Source organism: Rattus rattus, chromosome 2 (assembly GCF_011064425.1).
Source record: "Rattus rattus isolate New Zealand chromosome 2, Rrattus_CSIRO_v1, whole genome shotgun sequence".
Lineage (NCBI taxonomy): Eukaryota > Metazoa > Chordata > Mammalia > Rodentia > Muridae > Rattus > Rattus rattus.
The window spans coordinates 83,201,741-83,228,797 of NC_046155.1; the positions used below are offsets into that span (position 1 = coordinate 83,201,741).

Below are 27,057 nucleotides of genomic sequence, written 5' to 3' on the forward strand. Positions count from 1 at the left end.
TCTCTTCCCTGGGGAAGAATATTTTTCCTGCTCTCAGCATTCCCTAGCTACCTACCGTTTACTGTGTGGATTGGGGCCTCATGGTCTTTCCTTGTCCCTCTTAGCGTGGCTGTTGTCACTGTTCTGTGAATGTTGAGGCAGTCACAGTGGCAAGACTTATGGATGTGGCTTCTGCCATTCCCAGGAGACACAATCACATCAAGCTCCCTGATCCTCTGGTTCTTCCCACCCCCTCATCCACAAAGTTCTCTGAGCCTTAGGTGTAGGAGTTGTTCTGTACACGTACCCACTGGGGCTGAGCGTCACAACGGTGCGTTTTGATTGGTTGTGGGGTTTTTGTAATGCTGTCTGTCTACTGCAGAGAGACTTTCCCTGCTGAGGAGTGGGACCTGTACTTACCTGTGATTATAGAGACAAATAAGTAGACTGTAGTCAGCTTCTGGATTTTGAATCAGGGTATCACCGCATAGCACAGGCTGGCCTGGAATGCCAAATTCCCTTGCCTCAGTCTCTTGAGTGTTCGGCATTATAGTCATGTGCCATCAAACCCAACTTATATATGCTTATTTATTGATACACTCAATGCGAAGATATACTGGTGGGCCTGCTAATGACTGCAATTTGCAAGCTATAAAGAGTCCGAACATGGGCTCTGTGGATCTACAGGCATTGGCTACTCGGCCTGACGATGTCGGTTCCATCCCTGGACCCACGTGGAGGAAGGAAAGAATAGATGCTTGAAAGTTGTCCTCTGACTTCTGCATGCCTCCTTCAGTACATATATGCCTGCTCCCTCCCTCCCACACATACATCATATATACACACAATTAATAAATAAGTTTGATAAAAAAGAAAATTATTTAAAAGTGTAAGTGGACCTTCAAGTGTCTACAGCAGTCAGAAAACAGCCCAGGGCTACAGGTGTCTCCTTGGTTAGAGAATGTGTTCTTCTGGTTTGTGGCCAGCCTTATGAATGTAAATAATAGGATTTGGCAGGACTGAGTGAGAATGGAAACGTAACTCTTCCTTTCTAAGTCCACAGGCCCCAGGGACACTTCTCCATAGATCCTTGAAATCAAGAACCACTGGCCTTTAGAACAATCCCCCTGTCTGCAAGGCTTGGTTTAACGACAGTCCCTCAAGAAGCCATCTCTGACCCTCAGCACTCTTGATCAGAACCTCTTCTCTGTACCCCTGGGGTTTCCTCTTGTCACTCCACAAGTCACATGCAGTTCTGTTTGTCCATCAAAGCAAAGGTGTCATCTGCCTCAAAGGAACAGACAGAAGCTTGGTCTGAATCCAGGTGACATCTCAGAGCTGGGCTGCAAGTAGCTGTGAGGGACAGATGATCAAAAGGCCACTGCCCCTGGAGTCCCGTCTTGGAGTGACCTCAAACACTCATCTGTTGAAGGCCTTAAGCTGACCTCTGGTTGACTATTTCATCTGAGGACGGGGCGGCCATGAGCCGCTGGCCTGTTACCCCTTCTTTACTTTGCGTAGCTCATATTGCCCTCCAATCCAATACTTCAGCCTCCTCACTTATGAAAGGGAGATAGATCAACTGTAGCAGTTTTTCAGAATTCCAACAGAGATTAAACAAGGATCCGTGTGATGTGCTCAGCACCCCAGTGTAACAAACATTTACATTTACTCACTCAGCAAGCACCTAAACATTTATTAAGCCCCCATTGTTCTAGGTACCTTGCATACAACCAAGACATAATGACAGAAGTAGATTAGCAGATTCTATGATGCCCACACCAAATAAACACTTATTTCCTTATTGGGGGTGCTTAATATTCTCACAGACTTCGGATCTTAAGAGATGAAGGGACCAGGGGCCAGTGTGCTGGTGCACACTTGTGATCTCAGCCCTCCAGAGGGAGAGGCAGGAAAGTGGAGAGTTCAAGGACAGCCTTGGCTATATGAATAGTTTGAGGCAAGCCTGGGGTACACAGTGGGACCTTACCTACAGAAAGGAGGGAAGGGATGGTGATGAGGAAGAGGATGGCAGGGGAGAAGGCAGGTACAACAGAGGGCAAGGGAGAAAGCAGAGGGGAGATGGAGCCAGATGAAAGAGATATCAATGTCTTAAGTTTGCTCCAAGATGTTCATCTCTCTTCCCCCTAGGATCAAGCATCCCATAGTGCCTAGGGCTTAAGTTTTAGCCTCCTGAATCTGGATCCTAACCCCTGGATTCTGTGTACCCTCTTGACAAGTTTCTTTACCTCTACAAGCCTCCATTTCCCCCCTACAACTAAGTAGATAGACAGTAAAGGAGTCTACTCAAATTTATCTGAAAATCGAAATGTTGAATGTGTGCCCTGTTGGAAGATGGGTATGGAAATGAGCGTAGGTTAGCAGGGCACACTTTGCACACTTGTAAACCCACACTCTGAGGTGGGGACAGCATGATCCAGAGTCTGAGGCTAACCTGGGCTACATAGTGAGAGTTGACTTCAAATTTTAATAATAATAATTTAAGTTAGATATTAACATTTAGAGAAACTCCTAGCGAACTCTTCTAACCCCCTCCCATCTCTCCAAGTACCCTTCCTCTGTGAAGCCCCCTCCCCCACAAGGAAACACTGAATAACCACAGGTAGATATGTCAATGTGGTTAAGACTGCCAAAGGGAAGTCAGTCCCTTGGGGTAAGTGTGGTCTTACCTCTCTGCACCTTAGTCTCCTCATGAATCTGTGAGTAGGAGCTATCCCAGAGCAGGAGACAGAATGTGCAGCATCACACAGACACTTTGCCCAGGGCCTACCCTGCTCTGGGCTCTGTAGAGATATAGGGAGTGGGGTAAAGTACTGGAGTGGTGCTCTGGGAACACGGATTTGCTAGGCCCATTGTTCACCCTCAATGTGTACTTTCCCAAGGCAAACAAACACTTTATCCAAAGGGTTCCAAAGTCAAAACAAAGAGCTAGTCCACGGAAACCTATGGTTTACTTACAGGAGCGTGGGTGACCCCTAAAGCAGCTGTACCGCGTTGGGAATAACAACTCTCTTTCCTTCAGCTGCATATCTGAAGGTTATTCCCCCAACCCAAATCGCTTCAACTAACCTTCCACAGTCTGTCTATATATATGCTCTAGCATCTCGGAGAGAGGGTTCACTCAATTAGGGCAGAGTTACCTACATGACTGGGAGATGCAGGAGGGAGCAGCCAGCATCTAAGCGAGGATTCCCCGACCCTCCCCACTCATCCCACTTTGAGGGAAGGCTACCAGTCAACAAGCCCTACCTCAGGTTCTCTTGCAAATAGAACAGCTGCTCTGATGACGGTGATGGCTCAGCGGATGAGTTATTCAACATGTCGGATGCTGTGCTACAAATGTCGTACTCCCAAATGCCAGATTTTTCCTCGTGTACATTACATACTTAATTATTTGTGTTTTTTTTTAAAACTCGTTTATCTCCCCTAGAAGCTAGGCTAGGCAGAAATTTGACCCCATTTTTAATGGTGAAAAGGCAGGACGCCAAGAGATTGAAATGACAAGCTTGATGAGCTGGTGAGCAGCGACACCAGCTGCCCGGCATGGAAAAATAGAAACCTAAGGAGGACCACGTTCCACTTCACGTCCTTTGCTGGAGGGTTGCGCCAAACTCGGTGACCTTGCGATGGAGACCCTGAGCTGGGAGATGTGCTAGTGGATCTTCCAGTTCTGGGGCCCACCCCGAAGGGCCCGCAGAAGAAGCCAAACCGCGACGACAGGACCGGGACACTGGACCCAGCTGCCATCGGGCCGAGTCACGCCCCCAGGCGCAGCCAAACGCTAGGTGGCGCTGCGCGGCCGCCCTGCGCTAGACCTGTTGCGTCCTGGTCAGTCGGGAGGGTTAGGGTAAAGGGGCCCACGCAGAGCCCAGCGAGGATGAGCATCCCCCTGCCACAGCACTGTCCTGGGGAGCTGCCAGGTCCACCCTAAATAGGTGGCTCCTGCCCTTCAGCCTCTACACACTCTACAGCCGGGTTCTAGGCGCGTCGGGTGCGGCTGGTATAAAACTTTCGCCAAGCCGCTCAGGGAGAGGGCGGGTTGGAGGGGATCCTCCAATTCCAGACCCCACAGCCAGCACCGCGGTGTCGCCTCCGCCTCGCAGTCGCCCAAAAACCCTGCTGTCGATCAGGGAGTGGATAGGTGCCACTCTATTGCCTGCCCGCAGCACTGACCCGGGCACCGCCCCCATCCACCCCTTTGAGGTCCCAATCCCCACCCCCGCCTCCCGCGCTCGGGCCCCAGCGTCGCCGGCCCCGCCTGCGCCGGGGTCGCCGCAGTCCCCGCGGCTCGCCCGGGGCTCCCTGGCCAGGCGCCCCAGCTTTTTTGCAACCAGGAAGCACTCCAAGGTTGGGGTATCAGTGCCGGCCCACCAGAGACCGAACCGGAGGACCTTGGGCATCCAGGTTCTGCGCTCCAGGGAGGCGGCCCCGCAGGGCTGGGCAAGGACGGGGCGGTCGGCGGAGGGGCGGGCGCCGCTCATCAGCCACGCCAGTCACGTCTGGGGCCACCCGGCCGCCCACTGATGTCTTGCTGGCTGGCCGTGCCACCTCGCCGGACCGGCGAGGGCAAAGGGGCTGTGGCGACGCCATGCCCGGGCCGGAGTGAGTGAGCGCGGGCGAAGATGGCGTACATCCAGGTAGGACGGTGGCTGGGGGCGACGGCCAGGGAATACCGGGGACCGCGCCCCCTCCGCCGGGAGCGCGCGCCGCGGGAGTGTGCACAACCCAGCTCCCACAAACTTACTGGAAAAAAAATAAAAACAAAACACAAAAAAAACCAACAAAACAACGGGTGCCCCAGAGCAGGCACCTGTGCGTGTTCTGGAGCTAGGGCAGAGGACCCCAGATTTCGGTATGGAGGGCCCTGCGTAGGACCTGCACCCTCGCACTTGCCTCCCTGGGAGGGGAGACTGCTGGGTGACTTTGTAACTCCCCATCCCCGGGCCCCCTGGTACCCACCCGAGAGGAGGGGCAGCGGGAGGGCGGCCCGGGGCATGCCAGCCACCCGGCCCGCCAGCGCCCGTTGCCGTGGTGACGGCTCGGGCTAATTGGCCGGTGGAGCCAGCTGGAGGCAGCTGTTCAGACCTGGAGGGACAAGGACATCGTTCGCCCGGGCGCTGGGTGCAGAGGGGTGGGGACATCCAGAGGCCAGAGCACACTGGTGAGAGAAGTAGGGACGGTTACTCTGTCTGAGAATGGAGGACAGCCCCTCATGCCTCCCACAGAGCGCCCACAAGACTCCCAGAACGGGGAGAAATACCAAGTACCCGCACCCCCCGCCCGCCACTCCTTTAGAGGGTGGGGATGGATTGTGTGGATTGGCAAAGGAACCAGTTTCTTTACAAATTGTGAAGTAATGACAGGTCACTCCAAGGTCACACGGTCAGACTTCCACCCCCACCTGGCAAACAGACCCAGAAGAGCTTCGGGCTTCTAAGGCTGCTTGCCCCTAGGGGAGAGGAGCAGAGTGGCTCCCAGGAGCAGAGTGGGGACTGCGGACCCCCCCACCTCCCCCAACTCTTCTGCTCCCTTGTTCCAGTTCTTCGGATGGTCTGTCACCTGGTGGAACCTGACCCTCTCCTCCTCTAGCTTTGATACCCCGGGATGGTTTGCCTTTTCATGGATTACCTAGGTTCTGATTTCAAGTTCAATGAAGGTCACACTTACTGTACATCTGTGTCCTGAAAGTTGTTGGCATATGTATTCAATAGTCATTCGTCAACACTTGGCTGACACCAATTATGGGCCAGCATTGAGGACATGGGTAGCAGTCCTTGCCCCCTCTGATGACCATGAGAGTGAACATAGAACAGTGAGACTGGCTTTTATGGTTCTTCATTGAATTATACATTTTCTTTTTCTGAGGCAGGGTCTTTGCTATGTAGCCCAGGCTAGCCTGTGATTCCCCTGCCTCTGTCTTCTGATGCTGGGATTGCAGTCGTAGGTCACAGCATTCAGCTACCTAAACGATATGTCAGCACAGAGAAGTTAAGTCATTTGTCAAGGCCACACTGCTACTTAACGGTCAAGGTGGGATCTAAACTGTAGACCGGGAGGAAGATGTTTAAATCAAACATCTCAGTAGTCCTGGCTTCCCTCTTAGTGAAAAGCCTTTGAACTTTTACAGCACACAGAGAGTAATATTCTTTTTCTTTGGTCACAATTTTTCAATTGGGAAAACAGTAAAAAAGCAAGCACAAAAGGAGGTCAGAGAGTGGACATGGCTATGCACCCACAGAGCTTTGGTGTATTTTGGTCAATGAGTTTCAGATACTTCCTGAACGTCTGGAAATGCAGGAGTCTTCTCTGTTTGAAGATTGTGTACCAGCCAACGGTGGGGCGGGTTTGAGTGAGCTGGAGTCTGCTGACCTCTGTGTTTCCTCTGTGTTCCTTCTGTGTGCCTGGGGTTTTCTCTTCACGATTCCTGGCTTGAGTCAGGTCTCCGCTGGTATCAGAAGAGCGAGCCCAGAGGATGCGATAAGGCAGAATGGGGCCCTGGGCTTGGGGCTTCTTTTCTGTCCCCTTTGCCCCCACCTTGGGTTGCTCCTGGGTCCCCATCTTGCACCTGAGCTTTGAAGAAGCTGGGCGTCATAGGGGAAGCTTATGGTGGCTTTTCTGGGTTCGCCATGGCTGTATAAAAGGTTAAACGGATCTCTTTCGACCACCCAAATCCTGAGAACACACCTACAAATTGCTAGAACGCCATAGATGGTTGGAAAGTAATACTTTACATCAAAATTCTCACTCTGCGCTGGTTGGGGGAACCTGGAGGACTGGAGGGGATCGAACATGTGTGTGTGACATGTGTGTGTGACGTGTGTGACATGTGTGTGTGACACGTGTGTGTGACAGAACACCTTTGGGAGTCAGTTCTCTCCTTCCATCTGGTGGGTCCTGAGGACTTAACTCAGATCTTTGGGTTTGATGATAAGACCTTTACATCCCACAGCTCTCGTTTGTTTTTTGTTTGTTTTGTTTTATTTAGTTTTATTTAGTCCAGGCTGGCCTCAAATTCACAACCTCCCTGCCTCAGACTCCTGGAGCCAGGATGATGGGCACACTCAATGCTATGCTCAGCTTATGTCAAACATCTTTAAGCCCTTTTTCATGCTAGCCCCAGGGCAGGCTTGCACCTGCCAGGGTGATTCTTAGTGCCCAGAACAAACCACCTTGTCTCAGAAGCCACAGAGGGTGTGTTCCTTTGAGGCTGGGAGCCATACAGCGTGGTCCTGTCTCATCCAAAGGAATGAATGACCCAGGCTCAGAGCCCACCTCCTTCACAGCTCACTAGTTCATACACTCTGTGGCCCACCGCCTTTGTGCTCGACTGAGTTCGAGCTTTGGAGGGATCTGTGATTAGTGCCCTTAAGTACTTCCCCAGGAGGCTGTCCCTGGCACTTCCAGGAGCTTGAGCACCTGTGCTATTATTCATTGATTTTTTCCCTAGAATTGAACTCTTTTGGCTTGAGTTCAGGTCCGCAGCACCCATGTAAAAGCTGAGTTTGGTGGTGTGTTACCCTTTGCTGGGAGGCAGAGACAGGAGGATTCCTGTGCCTCACTGGCCAACCAACCTTGAGTTGGTGAGCTCCAGATTCCATCCCAGAAAGAGCAACTGAGGAAGACGCCTGACATTGAGCACTGTCCTCCACATACACATGTGCACAGTTACTTACAGGGAACCAGGCAAAGGGAGCCAGGATCACAGGATGGTGGTAGAAGGCGGCTGGAAAAAAATAACACAAGGGGAATGCTACAGTATTAAATCCGGGCTGGACTGGGCTATCTCCAGCTTTAGAGGGCCCACCTTGCTTTGTTTATAGGGAAGGATGGGAGTGAGCAAGAGTCAAGTAGCTGAACAAACCCAGACTGTCTCCTCCCTACTGGCCCCAAAGCCCTAGCTTGCACTGCACCTCCCTTCCTGTCTAGGATCTGTCCTAAGCTGGTCATCAGGATTTGACCCCTGCCTAATGGGTTAATACCACCACGTTTCCTTTTAAATCATGAAACCCTGGGTCTGTAAAGATGGCTTAGCTGGCAAAAGCGCTTGCCACAAAGTCTGATGAACTGAGTTTGATCCTTGGAGCCGGTGGAGGAGGTAGAGACTGGTCTCCCGAGAGTCATCCTCTGACCTCCACATGGTGCTGTGGATGTGTGTGATCAGAGAGAGAGACATGCACGCGCCCACGTGTGCATGTACACACACACACACACACACACACACACAGAGAGAGAGAGAGAGAGAGAGAGAGAGAGAGAGAGAGAGAGAGAGAGAGGAAATGTTACAATTTTTTTAAAAGAAAAGAAATCCTGGAATCCTGGGTCCGTAGAGGAGCCCTTCTTGGAAGAAGAGGAGGGAGTTTAGAGCTTGGGGACCTATGAGAAGAAGATGGGGTATGGGGTGGAACCAGAGAGGGAGGACCAGCTCCTGGCTTCCTTGCAGCCCCTCCCCCATTTGTGGGTGGTCGAAGGATGCTCTCTACCAGCAGGATTGGAGCAGGATTGGAAGGTAGGACCCTGGCAGGGGCGGGGGAGTCAGCCTGTCAGTTTAGCTAATCAGGCCCTCTTGGGCTGGCTTCTGGCTATTTCAGTCTGGGAAGGTTTGCGAGTCCCCTGAAGTGTGGCTGTGTGCTGAGTAGCATGACAATCTATCTGCCCGCTCTGATTCATAACAGCACACGGTGCACATCAAATGGAAAAGCTCACATTTCCCGTTTATTCGCTGTTAGTTAACCAAGAGGCTCCCAGCAGCCCTGCAAACATAGCCATACCTTGGTAGTAAAGTCAGCTCCCTCCCCAGAATGGTGAGTGCGGAGAAGGTGCGGGGTGCTGCTTTCTGTTGTTTTTGTCTTGCTTGTTTTGAGTTGCTGGAATATTGCTAAACTGGTTTCTCTCTCTCTCTCTCTCTCTCTCTCTCTCTCTCTCTCTCTCTCTCTCTCTCCTTCCCTCCTCCCCTCTCCCTTCTCCTTCTCCCTCTCCCCCTCTGCCCCTCACCCTGGCTTCACCTTGGCTCTCTAAAAGGGCAGTTGGAACCACTGAACGAGGTGGGTTAATTCAATCATCTGTTTGGACTGGATTCTAATCAAATGCTTGCTTTTCCGTTTGGAGTCTGGTGTGGGGCTGGGGCATGATTGAGTCCTGAATCACAGGATATTAACAAGGGTACAGTTTCTCTTCCCTTCTCCCAAAAGGGAGACCCTGGCAAAAGGGACCTCGCTGGACAGACAGCATGTGTGCCCTGACTCACCCGGACTCCCCCAGTTTAGTTGCATGTCCCTGGGGCTATTTTTTCTGAATTATCTCTTTTTCCTTTTGCCAGAAGAGAACCCTATGCATTGTGTATTTGAGAACATATTGTCTGGCCCTCTCCATGTTGTAATAACCGCCCACCTGTCAAGAAAGGCACACACATAAACTACAAAGGCAAACACCTGCAAGTGTTTTGCTTGCTCCGAATGGCTGCAGCCACTTCTGTTTGCCTTCCTGTATGCCACAGCGCATAAATAAGAAATTTTTCCCCCTACTTGCAATTCTGCTCTGGGGTGCCTATTTATCATGGGTGGGTCAATCCCAGATGGGCTTCTTATAATTCGGGGTGTTATCTCTCTTCTCTCTCTTCCTCTCCCAATGGCCCCAGGGCTTTCTTTCCAGAATCTCTGATGTGCTGCTGTGTGGATGGACTTGTCAACACTGCTGTCAGAGGTGCTATGAGTCCAGCTGCTGCCAGTCTAGTGAAGATGAAGTGGAGATCTTGGGACCTTTCCCTGCCCAGACTCCTCCATGGCTGTGAGTACCCTGCTTGGAAATTTACCTCCCAGCAGCTTCTCCACTGGAGGGAGGGCAGGATGGGGGAGAGAGTTTCCATGGACATAGCTGAGAAGGGCCTCTTTGTGCCCCCTCATTTGTGGGCCAGCTGGTTGCACCAGCTGGTGGTGAGGCTCCTGCTCACACCAAGCTTCTGAGACGCTAGCCGGGCGATGCTAATCTTGGGGACACTTTAAGTAGTCTAAGTATCCAAGCAGAAAAGGATCTGTGTTCTTTTTCGAAGAACTTTGTGAAGGTAACAGTGTCTGAGTGCCTCCTTCCCAGGCAGCATGGCAGACTGACATTATGCCCAGCCCCAAGCCTGCACCAAGTAAATGCTCAGTGAATCTGAGATGCTGGCACCTTTCCGATGCTGCTTTTAGCTGGCCTGAACCAGGCCTTATAACCTGGATCCCCAGGGAGGGATGCTCCAATGCTGGTCGTGCTCACCCTAGCTTCTTCCATTTTATTTCTAATCCACTCCCCTCCTGCACCCGAATACGACATCTCCATCTGCCAGTCGCTCAGATATTTTGGGAATGCAGTTTTGAAGCTCAGCCACATGTCTGATCCACCTCTCTGTGGCAGGGAGAAGGATGTGGTCAGAGTCTGGGGAGGAGCCAGGAGACCAGGGTTGGGAAAGACCTAGTAATAATTAACAACAGATGCTGCTAGGAACTCTGGGAGGGAGGCCCAGAGAGGAGATGGTGCTGGGTGCAAACGGAATCCAGGGGTAGCACTCGAAACTGACTCATCTGAGTCTTGGGCTGAAATTCCAGAAGTCCCTGGAGCCCCATCTTTCCTCTGGGTTGGAGGTCATGCCGTGTGTGTTCTTTCTAGAAGCAAGTTTCAGATGTTTCCAGGACACACTGGCTTCATGTCAGCATGTGTGAGTTCAATCAAGTTCAGTTTCTATGACAGCTTTCTAGCTCTGAGAGAGTTACTTGACTTTTCTGAGCCCTGGTTTCCCATCTGTAAAATGGGACGATACAAAAAAGTTAGTATTTACCACATAGGTTTGATGGATTTGTGTTTAGAAAAGACTTAAGTGTGCTTCAGACTTTGTTGATGATCAAAATCTACATCATTTGTTTGTTTGCTTGTTTATTATTGAGACAGGGTCTTACTATATAGCCTTGACTTGTCTGGAACTGTCTTTATAGACCAAACAAACCTCGAACTCACAAAGATCTGCCTGCTTCTGTCTCCTGGGAACTGGGATTAAAGGCACGGTAGCCTTTCTTATTTTTGTTTTTTAAGACAGAGTCTCAGGTAGCCCAGGCTGACCTCTTGAATTTGCTACATAGCCAGAGATAACCTTGAACTTCTGATCTTCCTGCACCTTCCTCCTAAGTGCTGGAATTACAGGCACGTGCCACCACACAGAGCTAAGCAAGTCGGGCGAGCATTCTTCCAACGGAGCTATGTCCCCAATCTTATGATTGTAATTTTTGTAAACCCTGGTTTACAAAAAAAAAAAAAATTTTACCTTTGATTTCCTTAGCTAGAGAATGAGAATAATAAAATAATTTGTTTTACAGGCTGTAATTAAGAGTAAACGAAGAAGGCTAGCCATTAAGCCCATTAAGCCTAGGACTGGAGAGGCAGAAACAAGATGATTGTGAGTTCAAGACCAACCTGAGCTACATTACATAGTGAGGCCCTGTCTCAAAATCCAATGTGAATGAGCTATCCTCAGAGTACACTTAGCCCAGGAGCAAGAGGACTTTCTGTCTTGTTGGGTGTCAACAGAAGCCTTGTGCTGATGTCCAGGGCACGATTTATCAGGTTGAGGCCTGACTCCAGTAGGTGTCACAGAGCTGAGATGTGAGAGACAGTCCCATTTCATAGGGTCCTTCTATCAGAGTGGTTCAGACCATTTGGATCCTAAAAGCCGTGTGTCTTAGTCACTCAATAGAATAGCTGTTGGCCAAGTACAGCGTCGCACCTGTATTCCCAGTCCTAAAAACTGGACGGAGGTGGGAGGATCATATGTCCGAGGCCTGGGATGCACAGTGATGCCCCTGTTTCAGAAACCCAAGGGCTAGGGACAGAGTTCAGTGCTTGCAGCATGAGTGGGGCTCAAGGTTTGATTCTCAAACCAGAGACAAAACAGAAGGGAGGGGCTGCAGAGATGGCTCAGCGGTTAAGAGCACTGACTGCTCTCCCGGAGGTCCTGAGTTCAAATCCCAGCAACCACATGACGGCTCACAACCATCTGTGATGGGATCTGATGCCTTCTTCTTGTTTGTCTGAAGACAGCTACTGAAGGGAAGAAGACACCCAAATATACAGGCTCGCAAATGTACACATGCCTGTGTGTACCACTGAAGGGCCTGTTGACCATCTGACAAACCTTAGGAGGAGACTGAGAAAGCCTCTTAAGTCCTTGTCACAGAGAAGTGAGGCTCAGCTCTCTTGGCAATTGTTTCCCCTCCTCCTCCCTGACTTCGGTGTATGATGTGTGCATATGTGTACATTTTGTGAGTACATTTTGTGGAGGTCATGGGACAAGTCTTCACCTTCTACCTTGAGACAGTGCGACTTCCTGTTCTCCACTATACACCAGGCTAGCTGGCTTATGACCTTCTGGGGATTTCCCTATCTCTGTGTCTCATCTTACAGCAGGAATGCTGGCCTTCATGAGGCTCTGAGCTCAGATCCTTAGCAGTATGTGACAATCACTACCCACTGAACCATTCTCCCAGCCCTGTAGTCATTTTTCTCTTTGAGTGCATATTGTGTGTGAGTTACTGTCCTCTTCATGGGGTTAGATGGGCTTTTGTCAATGAGCGCAGGGACTTTTCAATTTTGACACAGGGCAGGTGTGGGAGTCAGTACACCAGAGTCATACTTTATGCTATGGCACTATGCACTGTGACATTTGGAGCTGGACAGTCTGCAATGTGAACAGCTGTACATGACCTTCCTGCTCCCCCGGAAGAGCCAGGCTCCCCCAGAGCCCGAGTAGCTCTTCCTTCATCTTGGCGTCTAACACAACGTAAAGAAGAACAGGGATGTGCATGGCGGGGGGGAAGTGGGTCTGATCGTTCAAGAGGCAGATCCACAGCTTGCATTTTCTCCAGATCTGTTTACCAAGTGGGCAGTTACATGTTATCAAACAGACAGGAAGTAGAAATGTCAAGTGCTCAGGCTGCAGGAGGCTGCTCCTGCCATGACATCTGGGGCCTGTCTCTGTGCTATGCCACGTGGTGAATGCACCGGCCTCGGTGTGTTCTGGGTAGATCTCTGGGGACACTGTACTCATTATCACGTGTATTAATGTCATAGGGACAGGTGAAGATCTTGGTGGCTGCACTGCGTACCGGGCTCTGTGGAAGCAGTGCCAGGAGGATCCTTATGGGGGAGTGAGAGAAAGCCAAGTTGTTCGTGTGTCTATTGGAGTAGGTTCTTTAGGCAAGGTTCTCATGGGTTGCACAGGGAGTGCCCTGCTGTGCAGGAAGCACATGCATCTGAACTGGGATCCCCTGGGACACCGTGGTTCATCCACGGACAAAGCAGCACCCATCACAGGCTTGCATTTCCCACCGGCAAGGGAAGGAGTTCAGAACAGCTAGCTACAGGATTGCCCAGAGACTGGCGCGAGATAGTGCTGGTGGGCACCACCCCCTGCCCCTTTCTGATCACAGTGCAGATCCCGCTGTTCCGGAGTGGCTGGACACCTCAGTGTTGCGGACCCCAGATCATTCTGGGATGCGAGACACAAATCAGCCCTGGAGATGACCCTGCAGCATTGAAGAGAATGGAATCTGTACACAGAGGGCTGGGAAAAGTCATGAGGGCAAGATCGTGATCCTGAGAGAAGGGGCCACTGAAACAGAAACTTGAGTGGTTAAAAAACAAAAACTGAACAAGAGAAGAACCTGGAAAAGCACTTTAGGCAGAGGGAACAGAGAGGCCCTGGGTATCTGAGGAGCAGAGGTGAGGCAGCCCCTGTGCTCACAGGCACTTGTGTCTGAGTGGCTCTCGAGGGTGTCAACATTTAAGCTGAAGGCTGTTGAAGGTACACGGGTCTCATAGGAGGAGGTGGCTGTCACAGCGAAGCTTGGCAGCTGGGAAGCAGGGTCACAGGCAGGCAGGGGTCCAGGAGCCTCTCCTTCCAGAGCATGCTGCCGTCCTCTAACGGAGGAGAGTTGATCCTGTCCCGTTCCCTGTCCCCATGCTCCTGCCTCGCATGCTTCATCCACTGTCCACACCAGCCAGCAAGGTATCCAGTCCCCTTTGCAGTCTGTCTTGTCTGACAGACACCTTTCCTCACTCTGGGAGAAGTTAAATCAGTCCCAGCTCACTCACAGGCTATCTCCAAAGATCCCGTGGAATTCAAAGCTTGCATATTTTTCCATATTTTTGTTTCCTCATAGGCTTAAATGTCAAGTTGAGGGAATGTGGCTGGGATGGCCTTAATCAGCCATTATGGCTCAGGGTGCACTGTGCACAATACTCACCTGTGCACAGTGTCACTCGCACCCATATCCCTTTGCAGGCTCTCCCTCTGTCTTTCCCTGCCCAGCTTGCATACTGCAAGGGCTCATTTTATTTACTTGTTTGAGATAAGGCCTTTCTTGATAGGCTGACCTCAAGCTCAAGAGTCTTCCGCCTCGGTCTCCTGAATGCTGGGAGTATAGGTATACAATGCGCCCAGTTTAGGGGTATCTTTAGAGCCACCCCCATTGTAATATCAGCCAAAACACTCCGAGTACCCAGCTATGTCTTTGCTGCATCATTCACTGCTTATTAACTCATTCTGAGGGTTTAGCAGCCAGAGAAGGCTGCTTTGTGGTTATTCCCATCTTACGGATGGAGCAATGGAGGAACAGAGAGGGGAAGGGAATCACCCAGGGGCAGATAGCTAGAGTTCCAATGGAAAGTGTCTGTGTGTCTGTCTGTCCATCCGTCAGTCCACCCATCTCCCTACCTATCTATCATCTATCATTTATCTCTCATCTCCGTCACCATCTGCTCTTCTGCATCCTGCCCATGCCTCCCCCAGTTCCTTAGCATTTCTCGTCTTCATTAGCATCATGTTGAGTCACCGCCCCTGCTAATCCATAACTGCTTCTCCACCTCCAACTTCTGTTCTCAAGTCATTGATTCACAGGGCCACTTTGTAGCAGTTCTCCCGCCACTCCACCCTTGAGTGACATTGTCACGGCATATTTTTAAAGATGTTAAATCAATCAGAGGCATGGAGACAATTGGGATAGAAGGACGCATAGCCCCAAGAGCAACTAAATGCATCTAAACAACCACATGGTTCCTCCCAGACCCAAGATTGACAGATCTCCAGCTTTGGTCCGCCCTCAGTGGCGCCCCCATATGGCAATGGTGTAGGTTTGCATGCCCTCCACACAACTGAAGCTATTTTCTAAATCAGGGATAACACTTTTGAATTATTTCAGTTTGTGCAAAAAGCAAGACTATATTTCCATTGTTCTAAGTGATGTAGCATGGGTCAGAGGCTGCATCATTGCCATGAATGCCCCAAGATAGAGGAGCCCTTGTATTCAGCCGCTGAATGTTGCTCCTGGTTTGGGAAAGGTATAGTTAGTAGTTGGACTGTAGGACAAGGCAGAGAGCAGGCAGAGGCCCATGTGGTGAGGGTTGCCTCAGCAGCCATTGAAACCCCTTCTCTTCCTCCAGGATGGCCAGCCGGAGCAATGACAAGGATGGTGACTCTGTGCACACAGCCAGCGATGTTCCTTTGACCCCAAGGACCAACTCCCCTGATGGGAGACGCTCATCCTCAGACACATCCAAGTCCACGTACAGCCTGACTCGGAGAATCTCCAGTAAGTGCCTGGGACAGTTGGGGTTGAGGGGCCATTCTCTTAGTACAGGAGAAAAAGCTAGCAGAGCGTGGTGGCTCATGCCAGAAACCACTGCACTCGGGAGTCTGCGGTAAGAGAATCTAGGATAGCCTGAAGTGGTAGGAGTTCTAGGCTAGCCTGAGCTACCTCAGAGTGAGATCCTATCTCAAAACAACCACAGCAGTGCTTACACTCAGGGTCGTAGAAACAGGAAAACAAATGTAAGGGAGCCCAAGGGGCATTGCACCTGTAGACCTCCAGTTATTTGTAGCCTAACTGGGCTTCCACTCAGGCGTGCTGGCTCCTGGGCTCACCCTCCTGAAGTGGGGCAGTGTTGCACCTCAGTTGGGGAAGGCAAGCTTCCCTCCTGGTTCCTGTACTTGCAAGTATTCCGTAAGGTGTGCTATTGCCTCAATAATCCAAGGGACTGTAAAAGGCAACGGCTCAGGGCACATCATCCATTTAGAGTACTACCTGGTACCAGGCTACTCTGAAGACTGTGATGGCGATGTTCCTGTGGCCACCACCTCCCACAATAAACAAGAATGCAGTTATTTCTCTGTATGCACACAGTCCAAACCCTCGGCTTTTAGAGGCTGATCCCGGCAATTAGAGGCTGAGATAGGAGAACTATAAATTCAAGGCCAGCCCAAACTACATGGTGAATTGCAGGCTGTTAGGGGCTACTTAACAAGACCCTGTCTCAAAGAACCAAGAAAAAAAAGATTGTGTGTGTGTGTGTGTGTGTGTGTGTGTGTGTGTGTGTGTGTGCGCGCGCATGTGTCCATACTTAACATGGACTTTCTTTTCATGTCTTTATTACCTAAACAATATGGTGCAGTAGCCATGCATGGTGGTGCAGGCCTATGGTCCTAGTCACTGAAAAGGCTGAGGCAGGGGAATTATGAGTTCAAGGCTAGTTTGTGCAACTGGGTGATGTCCTATCTCAAAATAAAAAGTGAAGAGAAGCACACACCGGCAGCTCACGGTAGCCTTTTCTAGATGCACAAAGCCCTGGACTGAATCCACCCCACTGCAGGAGAAGGACAAACCTAGAAAGTTTCATTTCATTGTACTTGGACTGTACTCTGCATGGCAACTATTTGAAGATGGTGCAGGGGGGAATCCAGCCTTCTGGCACTGGGATATAATGTCCTCTACACGTGTACTGAGCTGCAGTCATAGCTGTCCTGGAGTGCATGTTGCCTGTGTGCTTCAGACTGGACATACATGAATGTATGAGTAATATGTTGTTCTTTCGTGTTTTTAAATTTTGTGTGTCAGTCTCTATGTCTGTCTGTGTATATGTGTCTGTAAGTAAATGTGCGAACCTTGGTGCATGTGTGGAGGTCAGACAACGACTTCTGGGAGGCCGGGCTCTCTTTCTAGCAGGTGGGACTGAACTCAGGTCCCCAGGCTTGGCAGTGAGTCCCTTCACTTACTGAGCTGGTTTGTCAGCCCCCATGGTATTTCATCTGAGTGCTTGGGCGTGTCAGGGGCCGTAAACTGGATTCCAAAGCTCACGAAACACCTGCATTTCCTGTGTGCACAGGAGAGCCCACTGAAGCAGAGAAGCCTATGTGGGCATCTGGGGACCTTTGCTGTTGTCACCAGGTGGCTGATGGTGGTGATCATTGTTCTTGGTGGCTGTTTAGGTCTGGATTCCCGGCGCCCCAGCTCCCCACTCATTGACATCAAACCTATTGAGTTCGGTGTTCTCAGTGCCAAGAAGGAGCCCATCCAGCCATCTGTGCTGCGCCGGACCTACACCCCTGATGACTACTTCAGGAAGTTTGAGCCCCGACTTTACTCCCTTGACTCGAATCTTGATGACGTAGACTCTCTGACCGATGAGGAGATAATGTCCAAGTACCAGCTGGGCATGCTGCACTTCAGCACCCAGTATGACCTGCTGCACAACCACCTCACCGTGAGGGTGATCGAGGCCCGGGACCTGCCGCCTCCAATCTCCCATGATGGCTCCCGCCAGGACATGGCCCACTCCAACCCCTACGTCAAGATCTGCCTCCTGCCTGACCAGAAGAACTCCAAGCAGACGGGAGTCAAACGCAAGACCCAGAAGCCTGTGTTTGAGGAACGCTACACCTTCGAGATCCCCTTCCTAGAAGCCCAGAGGAGGACCCTGCTGCTCACGGTGGTGGATTTTGACAAATTCTCCCGCCACTGTGTGATTGGGAAAGTAGCGGTGCCTTTGTGTGAGGTGGACTTGGTGAAGGGCGGCCACTGGTGGAAGGCTCTGATCCCCAGCTCTCAGGTAAGGCTTGACACCCTCGAAATTCTTTTTTTAAACATTGTTATTTTAATTCATTTTACTATTTAAATTTTTCTTTTGAAGCTGGGTGTGGTGACAAATTTCCTGCAGTCCTAGCACTTGGGAGGTGTGATGAGGGTCAGAAGGTCAGAGTCACCATTAGCTGCATAATGAATTCGAGGGTAGCCTGGGCTATATAAGATCTTGTGTCAAAAAAGCCAAAGACAAAAAGAAAAAAAACATTTAAGTTGTTTCTATTGTGAAATAGTTTTATGCTTATATGAAATTTCAAAAACAGCAGAGCTCCATTTTACAACCCAGAGAATATAGGTTATACCACAGGCCACTGTAAACTAGAGTAGACCAAGTTCTGATTCCAGTAGTTTTTACACAAACACACACACACACACACACACACACACACACACACACACACACACACACCATATTTGTGTGCATGTGTGAATATGAGTATGTGTATGTGTATGCATACACATTGTGGGTGTATAGGGACACACATGTATGAATGTGTGTTTGTGTATGCATAAGCATGTATGTGTGAATGTGTGAGTGTCTGTGGGTGCAGGGGCATATATGTGTGAGTATGTGTTTGCCTGTGCATATGCATATATGTATGAGTGTGTACATTTACCTATGTGAGTGAGCACATGGGCATACATTGTGCATGGACATGCGTGTGTATGTATGTGTTTATATGTGTCCATGTGCATGCATGGATGAGTGTTTGTATATGGGTATGCATGTGTATATATGAGTATGTATATCTACACATGTGCATGCATATTCATGTGTGAGTATATGTATTTGCATGGGCATGCATTTGCATGTGTGCAAGACCATACATACGGATCTGTGTCTGTGTGTGTAAGAGGTGGGGGAGGGAGATTCATGTGTGGGTGTGTGTATTTTCATGGGCATGTGTATGTGCGTGTGTGCAAGGGCATATATATGGGTGGGTGTGTGTGTGTGAGAGAGAGAGAGACAGAGAGAGAGACAGAGACAGAGACAGAGCGAGACAGAGAAGTTCTATGAAATCTTTCACTCTTTGGCGTATGTATGGAGTTGTATGGGTCTGGAGTATGTAGGGTGTATGAATATGCATTTGTATGTGGAGGCTAGAGGAGGATGTCATGTGTCCTGCTCTATCACTCTCTGCCTCGTTTCTCTGAAGTAGGGGCTCTCACTGAATCTGGAGTAGACTGGTGTCCAACAAGCCCTAGAGGTCCTCCTGTCTCTGCCCCACAGCACAGGGGTTATAAGCATGTGTGGCCATGCCTGGGTCTTCAGGTGGGCTTTGGGATCCAGACTCAGGTCCGTGTGCTTATGAAGCAAGGACTCGTCTGGGGCATCTCCCCAGCCCCAGTTCTGTGAAATCTTCCAGATGTACAGATTCATGGTACAGCCACCCTAGCAACACCTTTGCCACCAATGCTGACCATTTGATCAGGGGAGGGATTGTCCAGGGTATAAAGCTATCAATTATTTTGACTTTCAAAAAGTGATATGGAAGAAAAAATACAAAAACGAGGGCAGTGGAGTTGACGCACAGACGTCTTTCAGACAAACCATGCAGTGATCGGCTTCCTTCCCATGTCCAGTCTGGAGACAGAAGCATGTGCTTAGCTGCTGGGGAAGACACCCTAAGGCCACAGGCTGGGCTGTGACTCCTTAAAGCACTCCCGTGTACACCCTCTGCAGGCAGAGGGAGCTGAACGGTCCAAGGAAGAAGGCACAGCCAGGAAGAGGCATACCTTGTGCACTGCACTGGTGAGGTTGGCCCAGCCCAGTGAATTACAAGCAGGGTATTTGCACACGAACATGCCGGGGGCATCTCAAAGCTGTTCAATCTTGGTCAAGAATTCAGTGACCCAGGGCTGCCTTCATAGAGGCACATTAGTTGCTTTATGGGGAATTATGTGCTAAGGATTGAACCCAGAGCATTGTGCATACTAAGTGTACCCTTTCCTGCGAGCCATGTCACATCCTCATGGCACATGGGCTCTCCAGGGTGGGGACCAGAGGACTGTCCTGTGTGTGTGTGTGTCTTCCAAGATGAATGTCTGCCCCTTTCTTCATATGGATTCCCCATGAAGAAGGCCCTGAGGCAAGGCACATCATTTATCAGGGACATGCCACCAATTGGGAACACCAGGAGGGATTTGGTACGTGATGTACAAGTCAACACACTGGGCCATTGTCTGGTCCTTAAACCTGCCAGGGACATAGGAGTTTATACAAGGCACACATGGGAGCCCATGTTGTTCACCCACAGAACTGTTAAGTGAAGGCTATGGAGAACTGCGAGCTTAACTCCCTGGCAATTTTGGCCTGTGGTCCTAGCATGTTAGAGACCTTCGATGCCCATTGTGGGAGGTGGCATCCAGACACAGGCCTTTGAAGCAGGGAGGACAAGGAGAGAGCAGGCAGGGCACAGGGACTGTCATGAGTCTGGCTTCATCCCATAGACACTTCCTCTGGGCCTGGCAGGTCTTCCCTCTGGCATTGCCGTCAGGACCTGCTGGGTGCTTCCTGTGTCTAAGGCAATAGCTGACACAATTGGTGTTCAAAGAATTACCCCGTCTCAGACATTCAGAAATTTACAGTTGGGGGGTGGGGGAGAGTTCTATCTTGCCAAACTCAAACACCATTCTTTATCTTGAACCCTGGAGAAACAGAGAAACTGTGTGACACCCACCCCGACCTGGAGGTCTTGCTCGGTGCTAGCTCCCTCCAGCCTGGTTCTCTGGGAGCCCCGCTGTGGTTCGCTCCCTCCCTCCTTTTCTTCCTTCCTTACCTCCCTCTCCCCATTCTCTCTTTCCCAATCCCTTTCTCTTCCTTCCCTCCCTGTCCTTACCTCCCCCCTCCTATGAAGCTGGCAGCCAAGGCCACCCTGCTGGCCAAGGCCACCCTGCTGGCATTTGAACCCAGATACAGAGGGCTTTGCTCTTAGCCATTCTTACAGAGAAACCTACATCAGTTGGGCAAAGCACCAGCAACTCGGACTAGCCTTGAACTCACAATCCTCCTGCTTCAGACTCCAAGCGCTAGGATTACAGGCTTGCATCATCATGCCTGGTTAGAATTATCTTCAACTGTGGCGTGTGTGTGTGTGTGTGTGTGTGTGTGTGTGTGTGTGTTGGATTGTCTTGGCAGGTGGCTCAGCTAGTAATGTGCTTGCTGCGTAAGCATTAGGACCAAAGTTTAGTACCCATTTAAAAACCTAATTTCCAGGTATATGTCTGTAATCCCAGTGCTTGTGGGGCTGGGGCAGAAGGATGTTTGGGTTCAGTGTGAAACCTTGCCTCAAAAATTAAGGTGGAAGGGAATTGGAGGGATGACTCAGTGGTTAGGAGCACTGGCTGCTCCTCTAGAGGACTGAGGTTCAATTCCCAGCACCTACCCAACAGTTCACAACTGTCTGTAACTCTAGTTCCAGGGGATCCATCATACTAGACATGAATGTAGTGTACATATATGTGTATGTAAGAAAAACATTCATATATATAATATATGTATAATAAATATTTATATAAAAAATAAGGTGGAAAGCCATTGAGAAAGATACTGGATATTGACCTTCAACCCCCCTTTATACACACATACACATCATGAACATATATATATAATGCATGAATGCACACACAGGACCACATACAATATATCACACACACACATGTGTGTGTGCATGCACATATGCACGCACACATGCAAGCACGCATGCACGCACACACATGCACATGCACTTGAAACTGGGGCTTGCAGGAGAATCAGGGGGGAGAATTCTAGGTTTCCCATCAATCCCCTCTACCCCACCCACTCAGTCCTCCCTTCCCCACCTCACTCACCACAGCAGTGTTTGGTACCAGAGATAAGCCCACGTTAACACATCCTTATTGCAGTTTGGGATACACTGTTAACGTGTACATCCCATGGATCTGGGTAAATGTCTAGTGACATATGTGACTGTGATAGCAGCAGATAGAGTGGTGTCACCAGGGCTTGTGAGATACTCAGAGTTCTGCTCTGATTGGGCTCAGTACCTGGAAACTGCCTGGAGTTACTGACGCCCCCAGCCTGCCTTCTGGACTGCTAAAAACAGCCTGGTAAACAGAGACTCCTAACTGCCTTCTGTATTTTGAGATTCCTCACCAACTGCTACTGTCACCATTCAGCCCTTAACCAGGCAAATGGCAACGCTTTAAACTTGCTCTGAGATGCTGTCAGCCTTGACCTTTTAGAGCCCTGGTGTGTGTGTGTGTGTGTGTGTGTGTGTGTGTGTGTGTGTGTGTGTGTGTGTGTGTGTTTCTGACTTAGCTTCTGATAGACAGCCCCTTAGTGCTTCGGGGGGACAGATCAGAGCCTTCTAGAGCAGCAGAAACTAGAAGTTTCCCTGTGTGAGGACTTCTTGTGCCCCTCCTCCCTCAGTAGCAAGCAATTTCACACTCGAGAGCTTATTAAACATTTTAATTGCATTTTTATTTACTTAGTGTGCATATACTATGGAGTGCTTGAGGAGGTCAGGGGACAACTTGCAGGAACTGTGTAGGATCAAACTCAGGTCATCAGGCATGCAGCCAGCACCTTACCTGCTGACAAACATCATGACCAGAACCTACCTGGATAGGAAAGGGTTTTATTTGGCTATATATGGGTCACAGTCCATTGAGAGAGGCCAAGGCACAAACATGGAGCAGGTACTAAAGTAGAAGGCAGGAAAGAGTGCTGCTTACTGGCTTGCTCCCTATGGGTTTATTTAGCTAGCTAGCTTGCTTTCTTTCTTTCTTTCTTTCTTTCTTTCTTTCTTTCTTTCTTTCTTTCTTTCTTTCTTTCTTTCCTTCCTTCCTTCCTTCTTTCGTTCTTTCTTTCTTTCTTTCCTTCTTTCCTTCCTTCCTTTTTAATTGCATCTTTTATTTATTCATTTTACATTCCACTCACTGACCCCTGTCACCCCTCCCATAATCCTCCCCCATCCCCCCTGGCCTCTAAGAGGGTGGAGCCTCCCTGGGTATTCTCCCCACCCTGGTACGTCAAGTTTCTATGAGGCTAGGCACATCCTCTCCCATTGAGGCCAGACAAGGCAGACCAACTAGAAATACCCCGTGGACAGGTAAAAGCTTTTGGGATATGCCCCAACTTCAGTTGTTTGGGATCCACATGAAGACCAAACTACACATCTGTGACATATGTGTTGGGAGGCCTAGGTCCAGCCCATGTATGTTCTTTGGTTGGTGGTTCAGTCTCTGAGAGCTCCAAGGGCCCAGGTTAGTTGAGTCTGCTGGAGTTCTTATGGAGCTCCTGTCCCCTTCAGGACTGCAATCCTTCAGACTCTTCCGTAAGAGTCCCCAAGCTCTGTCCACTGTTTGTCAGTCTGCTTTCTTATACAGCACAGGACCACCTGCCCAGGAGTGGCCCCACCAACAATAGGCTGGAAATGCCCTCTATCCAGAAAATGCCCCACAGCCCTACCTTCAGGCAATCTGACAGAGACATTTTCTCAATGGAGGTGCCTCTTTCTAGATAACTCTAGCTTGTGTCAAGTTGAAAAAAAATCAACCAGGATACCTGCTGTGCCATCTCATTGGCCCCAACATGAGTTTCGATCCCTAGTTACAACAGGAACTTATTGCTTAAGCGAGAAGACTGCATCACAGAGAAGTTGAGTGACTTGTTCAAGGTCACACATAAGTTCATGGTAGAGTTGGGACTAGCTGAGTTGCCTGGCTTTCAGACAGGTTTTGCTACTGTCCCAGCTATCTCTACTGCCCACACCCCTCAGATAATAGGTTCAGTGACGGGTAAAAGCAGGGACCCTGAAATGCACAGGCCTGGGTTCAAGTCCTGGCTCTGCTACCTGCTAGGGGTATGTACCAGAAAGCTTCCATGTCAACGCTCAGCCCCAATTTTCTGTCTGTCACAGGAGGCGTGTACAGTGTGAAGATTCGGCCTCTCCTGGCCTCTACTTCAGTCTCCTTAGGAGCAGTCACTGTGACCTGTGTGACTTAGAATGCTGATACCAAATGTGTGTGTCAACCCCCAGATCCAGCCTCCATTTCTCTTGAAACCATCCTTGTTTCAGGTCAGACTCTTCCCTGCCTAAGTTAGTGCCTGTCACTCAGAAGTCCCACTTAACCTCTCAGTCTGACTAGACTATAAATCAAAAGTTCCCGGACCCTAGCCTCAAGTTCAGTCACGTGTAGAAAGGCTCACGGAGCGCAGCGAAGCCCTTTACTTCTGATGCTAGCTCACACTTTCACCAGCATCAGCCCATGGGGCTTTGGCCCCTTGCACCTGGTCAGAGAACATCAGGACAGTATCCTTATGGAGGACCCAGTCCAGGAACTGCCAGCAGTAGGCCATGTAAGGAAAGGCATGGGGGCGAACAAAAAGTCTCCCCCCACTTCAAACACACCACTCTATTACTACCCTGCTAGAATCTCCAATCTAGAAGTTTTTTCCAACCCCGGATGCTTGTGAGTTTGTGTGAAGCTCCCATGGTAACAATCATGATGTATTGAACCATTGACAACCAGTGGTTAAACTAAGCCTCTACCCAGGCACCTCTCCCTGGAAGTCAGAGAATGGGAATAATTGTATCCAATTCTCTACTCCTGGTCTTCCTGGTAGTCAGTTCCAGCCTTAAGTTACCTAGAGGTCCCAGTGATCAAGCAACACCATTGGCACCATAAAAGGCACTCTCCCCACCATGGGATTCCAAATGTCCTAGAAGCTCTGTGCCAGGATCTGGGTGTAGACATCAGACATGAACTTCTTACATACAGTCAGGCTCTGCACTTGACTAGTGGGTGAACCAGTCTACTGCTGGGTAGATTTGTGTCTGAACCCTACAGTGTTGCCGTCATTGTCACCATCCTCATCACTGGGCTCTCTAAGAGCTGGATGGAGTCACACTTGGACCATGCCCAGTATTCATTGTCTGCCGTGGCTGTGGTTCATTTATGTACTGAATATGGCAGGTTTCTCATGAATGGGTTCCAAGTGGGTTTGGGTATGGAGCTGGGAATGGGGGCTTGAAGTCTAGACTGAGGGTGATAGAACCCAGAGTTCTAAACCGTTCCTCACACTGGCACTCCCCTAGAGTAGCCTCTGAGAGGACTATTTGCAACCTGGTGCTCAGAGCTGCACCAGAGCCCAGCTCCATGGATTCTCCACAGCATCCACTAGCGTTCTCCCTAATAGTCAAAGAGCATGTGAACACCACCTTGCTGTGGATTATCTGAAGTATAAAAGGAAGGGTCTCAAAGATGTCATGAAGTTTAGCAGAATGAAAGGTTTGCTGAGCTGGGCTAGGCAGGGAATTAGGAGACCAGGGTGAGAAGAAGAGGAGTGTAAGGATGATGATTCATTTTTGACTGGGATGCAGGATGTTGAGGTGATGGGGGAGGACCTCTGTAATCTGCAGGAGTCTAAAGTCCAGATCCTAAGTGATCTTATCTGAACAGTGACTTGAAACAACACTGCTTTGGCAATGAGATGGGACCTTATGCTGTGGGCACAAAGTGACTGGGGTGCGAGAGAAGAGCAACCAGTGTCCTTCATTTTCCCTCAAGGACAAGCCCTCAGGCATCGAAAGGCCCCCACATAGGCTACACACCTCTGACGACTGAGAGCTCTACCTCAGATAACACCGAGGTAGGGGCCAAGCCTTTGACACATGAAGCATCAACAAACTTTCTCGTGCAAACTACGGCAACTCTTGAGTTCCTGTTTCTCCTTCCTTTCTCAGCTCAGCCTTGTTTGTGCAGGGGAGGTAGGGAAGGCGAGTTCCCATAGCATTTCTCACTCTTTATGATACATGCTGTTGGCCTAAATAAGTCATTGCATAAGTAGGTCATCGGTTATGGGAGTTGTTTATAAACTAGAGATGCTGTCACAGGGTCTCTCACCTGTGTGAGTCACTGCTACATCCTGTGGTCACTCAAAAAGTGGAGGATTATTGAACACTTTCTTAGTTATTTTCTATTTCAGTGAGGAGACACCGTGACTAAGACACAGGGTGGATCCATGACCATCATGCCCGGGAGCAAGGCAGCAAACAGGCAGGCATGGTACTGTAGCTGGGGGTTTGCATCTGATCCACAACGATGAGGCAGAGAAAGAGCTAATTGGAATGGCATGGGTTACCAAAACTCCAAAGCCCACCCCTAGTGACAAACTCCTTCTAGTAAGGACACAGCTCCTGCTTCTTCCTAAACAGCTCCACCAACCAGGGGCCAGACGTTCACACACGAGGCCAAGCATTCAAATACCCAGGGGTCATTCTCTTCAAACCACTACAAATGCCTGCTATGAGTTTGCTGTGGGCCTGACAGGCGGTCCTTCCCTCTGTGGGTATCTGTTTGCTGAGAGGTGGCACAATGTAGGGCAGAAGAAGGCTTTCTGTGCAGCAATGGAAGGAGGAAATGGTATAATAGGGCCAGTGTTCCTGATTTAGCCTCTCCCTTTGTGTCTTCCAGTCACTTCCCTGGAAGGTCCCCAAGGCCATCCTGCCTCGTGGTGCTTCGGCATGAGGGGGGGACCATGTCCAATCATAAGGTTGCTTTATGACTGATCTTGTCAGTTTGATTGAATTTACTTACTGGAGATTAGTAAGGCATGCCTCAGGATGTGTCTGCCCAGAAATGATTAGATCTTGAAGGTTATGCCCTAATGAATGATTTAATCCATTGGTAGAGTCTCGATTTCAATAGACGGTTGTTAAGTGGTAAAGTGGTTGAAGGTGGAGTTTGGTTAGAGGAGAAGCATCCCTGGGGCACATCCTTGAGGGTCCTATTTTCCCTTTCCATGTTCTGTCCTACTTAGCTTCCTGTTTCCTATGATGTGAGCAGAGACCTCCAAAGCCATGAGCTAAAATAAACCCTTCCTCCCTTCTGCTGGGTATATCCAGGGTTTGGTCACAGCAGTGCAGAGTCTAACACATCTGCTTAGCTCTTCACTGAGGTCGCTGGGTACATGGAGACCAGGCAGCACGCCTAGCCTGGGTTCAGACCGGGGCTGAGCGCTCGCAGTAAGATCCTCACTGACTGCCCATTTGGTACAGAATAAATCTCGCTCTTTTGTGATGGAGTAGATCAGAAGTAGGTCGTCTGTGTCTGGATGGCCATCCAGTCTAAGACA

At 49.9% G+C, this 27,057-nt stretch overlaps 1 protein-coding gene across 6 annotated transcripts in view; it reads left to right on the forward strand.

Moving 5' to 3' along the window:
* The first annotated feature begins 4,236 nt into the window (after nt 1-4,236).
* The window catches only part of Syt17 (synaptotagmin 17), a 66,563-nt gene continuing 43,742 nt past the window's right edge, over nt 4,237-27,057 (forward strand). The window contains exons 1-5 of one of the 6 annotated variants that reach the window (XM_032892812.1): nt 4,237-4,637; nt 9,024-9,041; nt 9,635-9,783; nt 15,463-15,611; nt 17,285-17,904. In XM_032892812.1, coding sequence (XP_032748703.1) covers nt 4,623-4,637; nt 9,024-9,041; nt 9,635-9,783; nt 15,463-15,611; nt 17,285-17,904 — 951 coding nt within the window. In that variant the 5' untranslated portion in view covers nt 4,237-4,622. Of the gene's footprint in view, nt 4,638-8,483; nt 8,802-9,018; nt 9,042-9,634; nt 9,784-15,462; nt 15,612-17,284; nt 17,905-27,057 lie in introns of those variants that run through there. The other 5 variants (XM_032892816.1, XM_032892817.1, XM_032892818.1 and 2 more) reach the window with 5 other exon arrangements.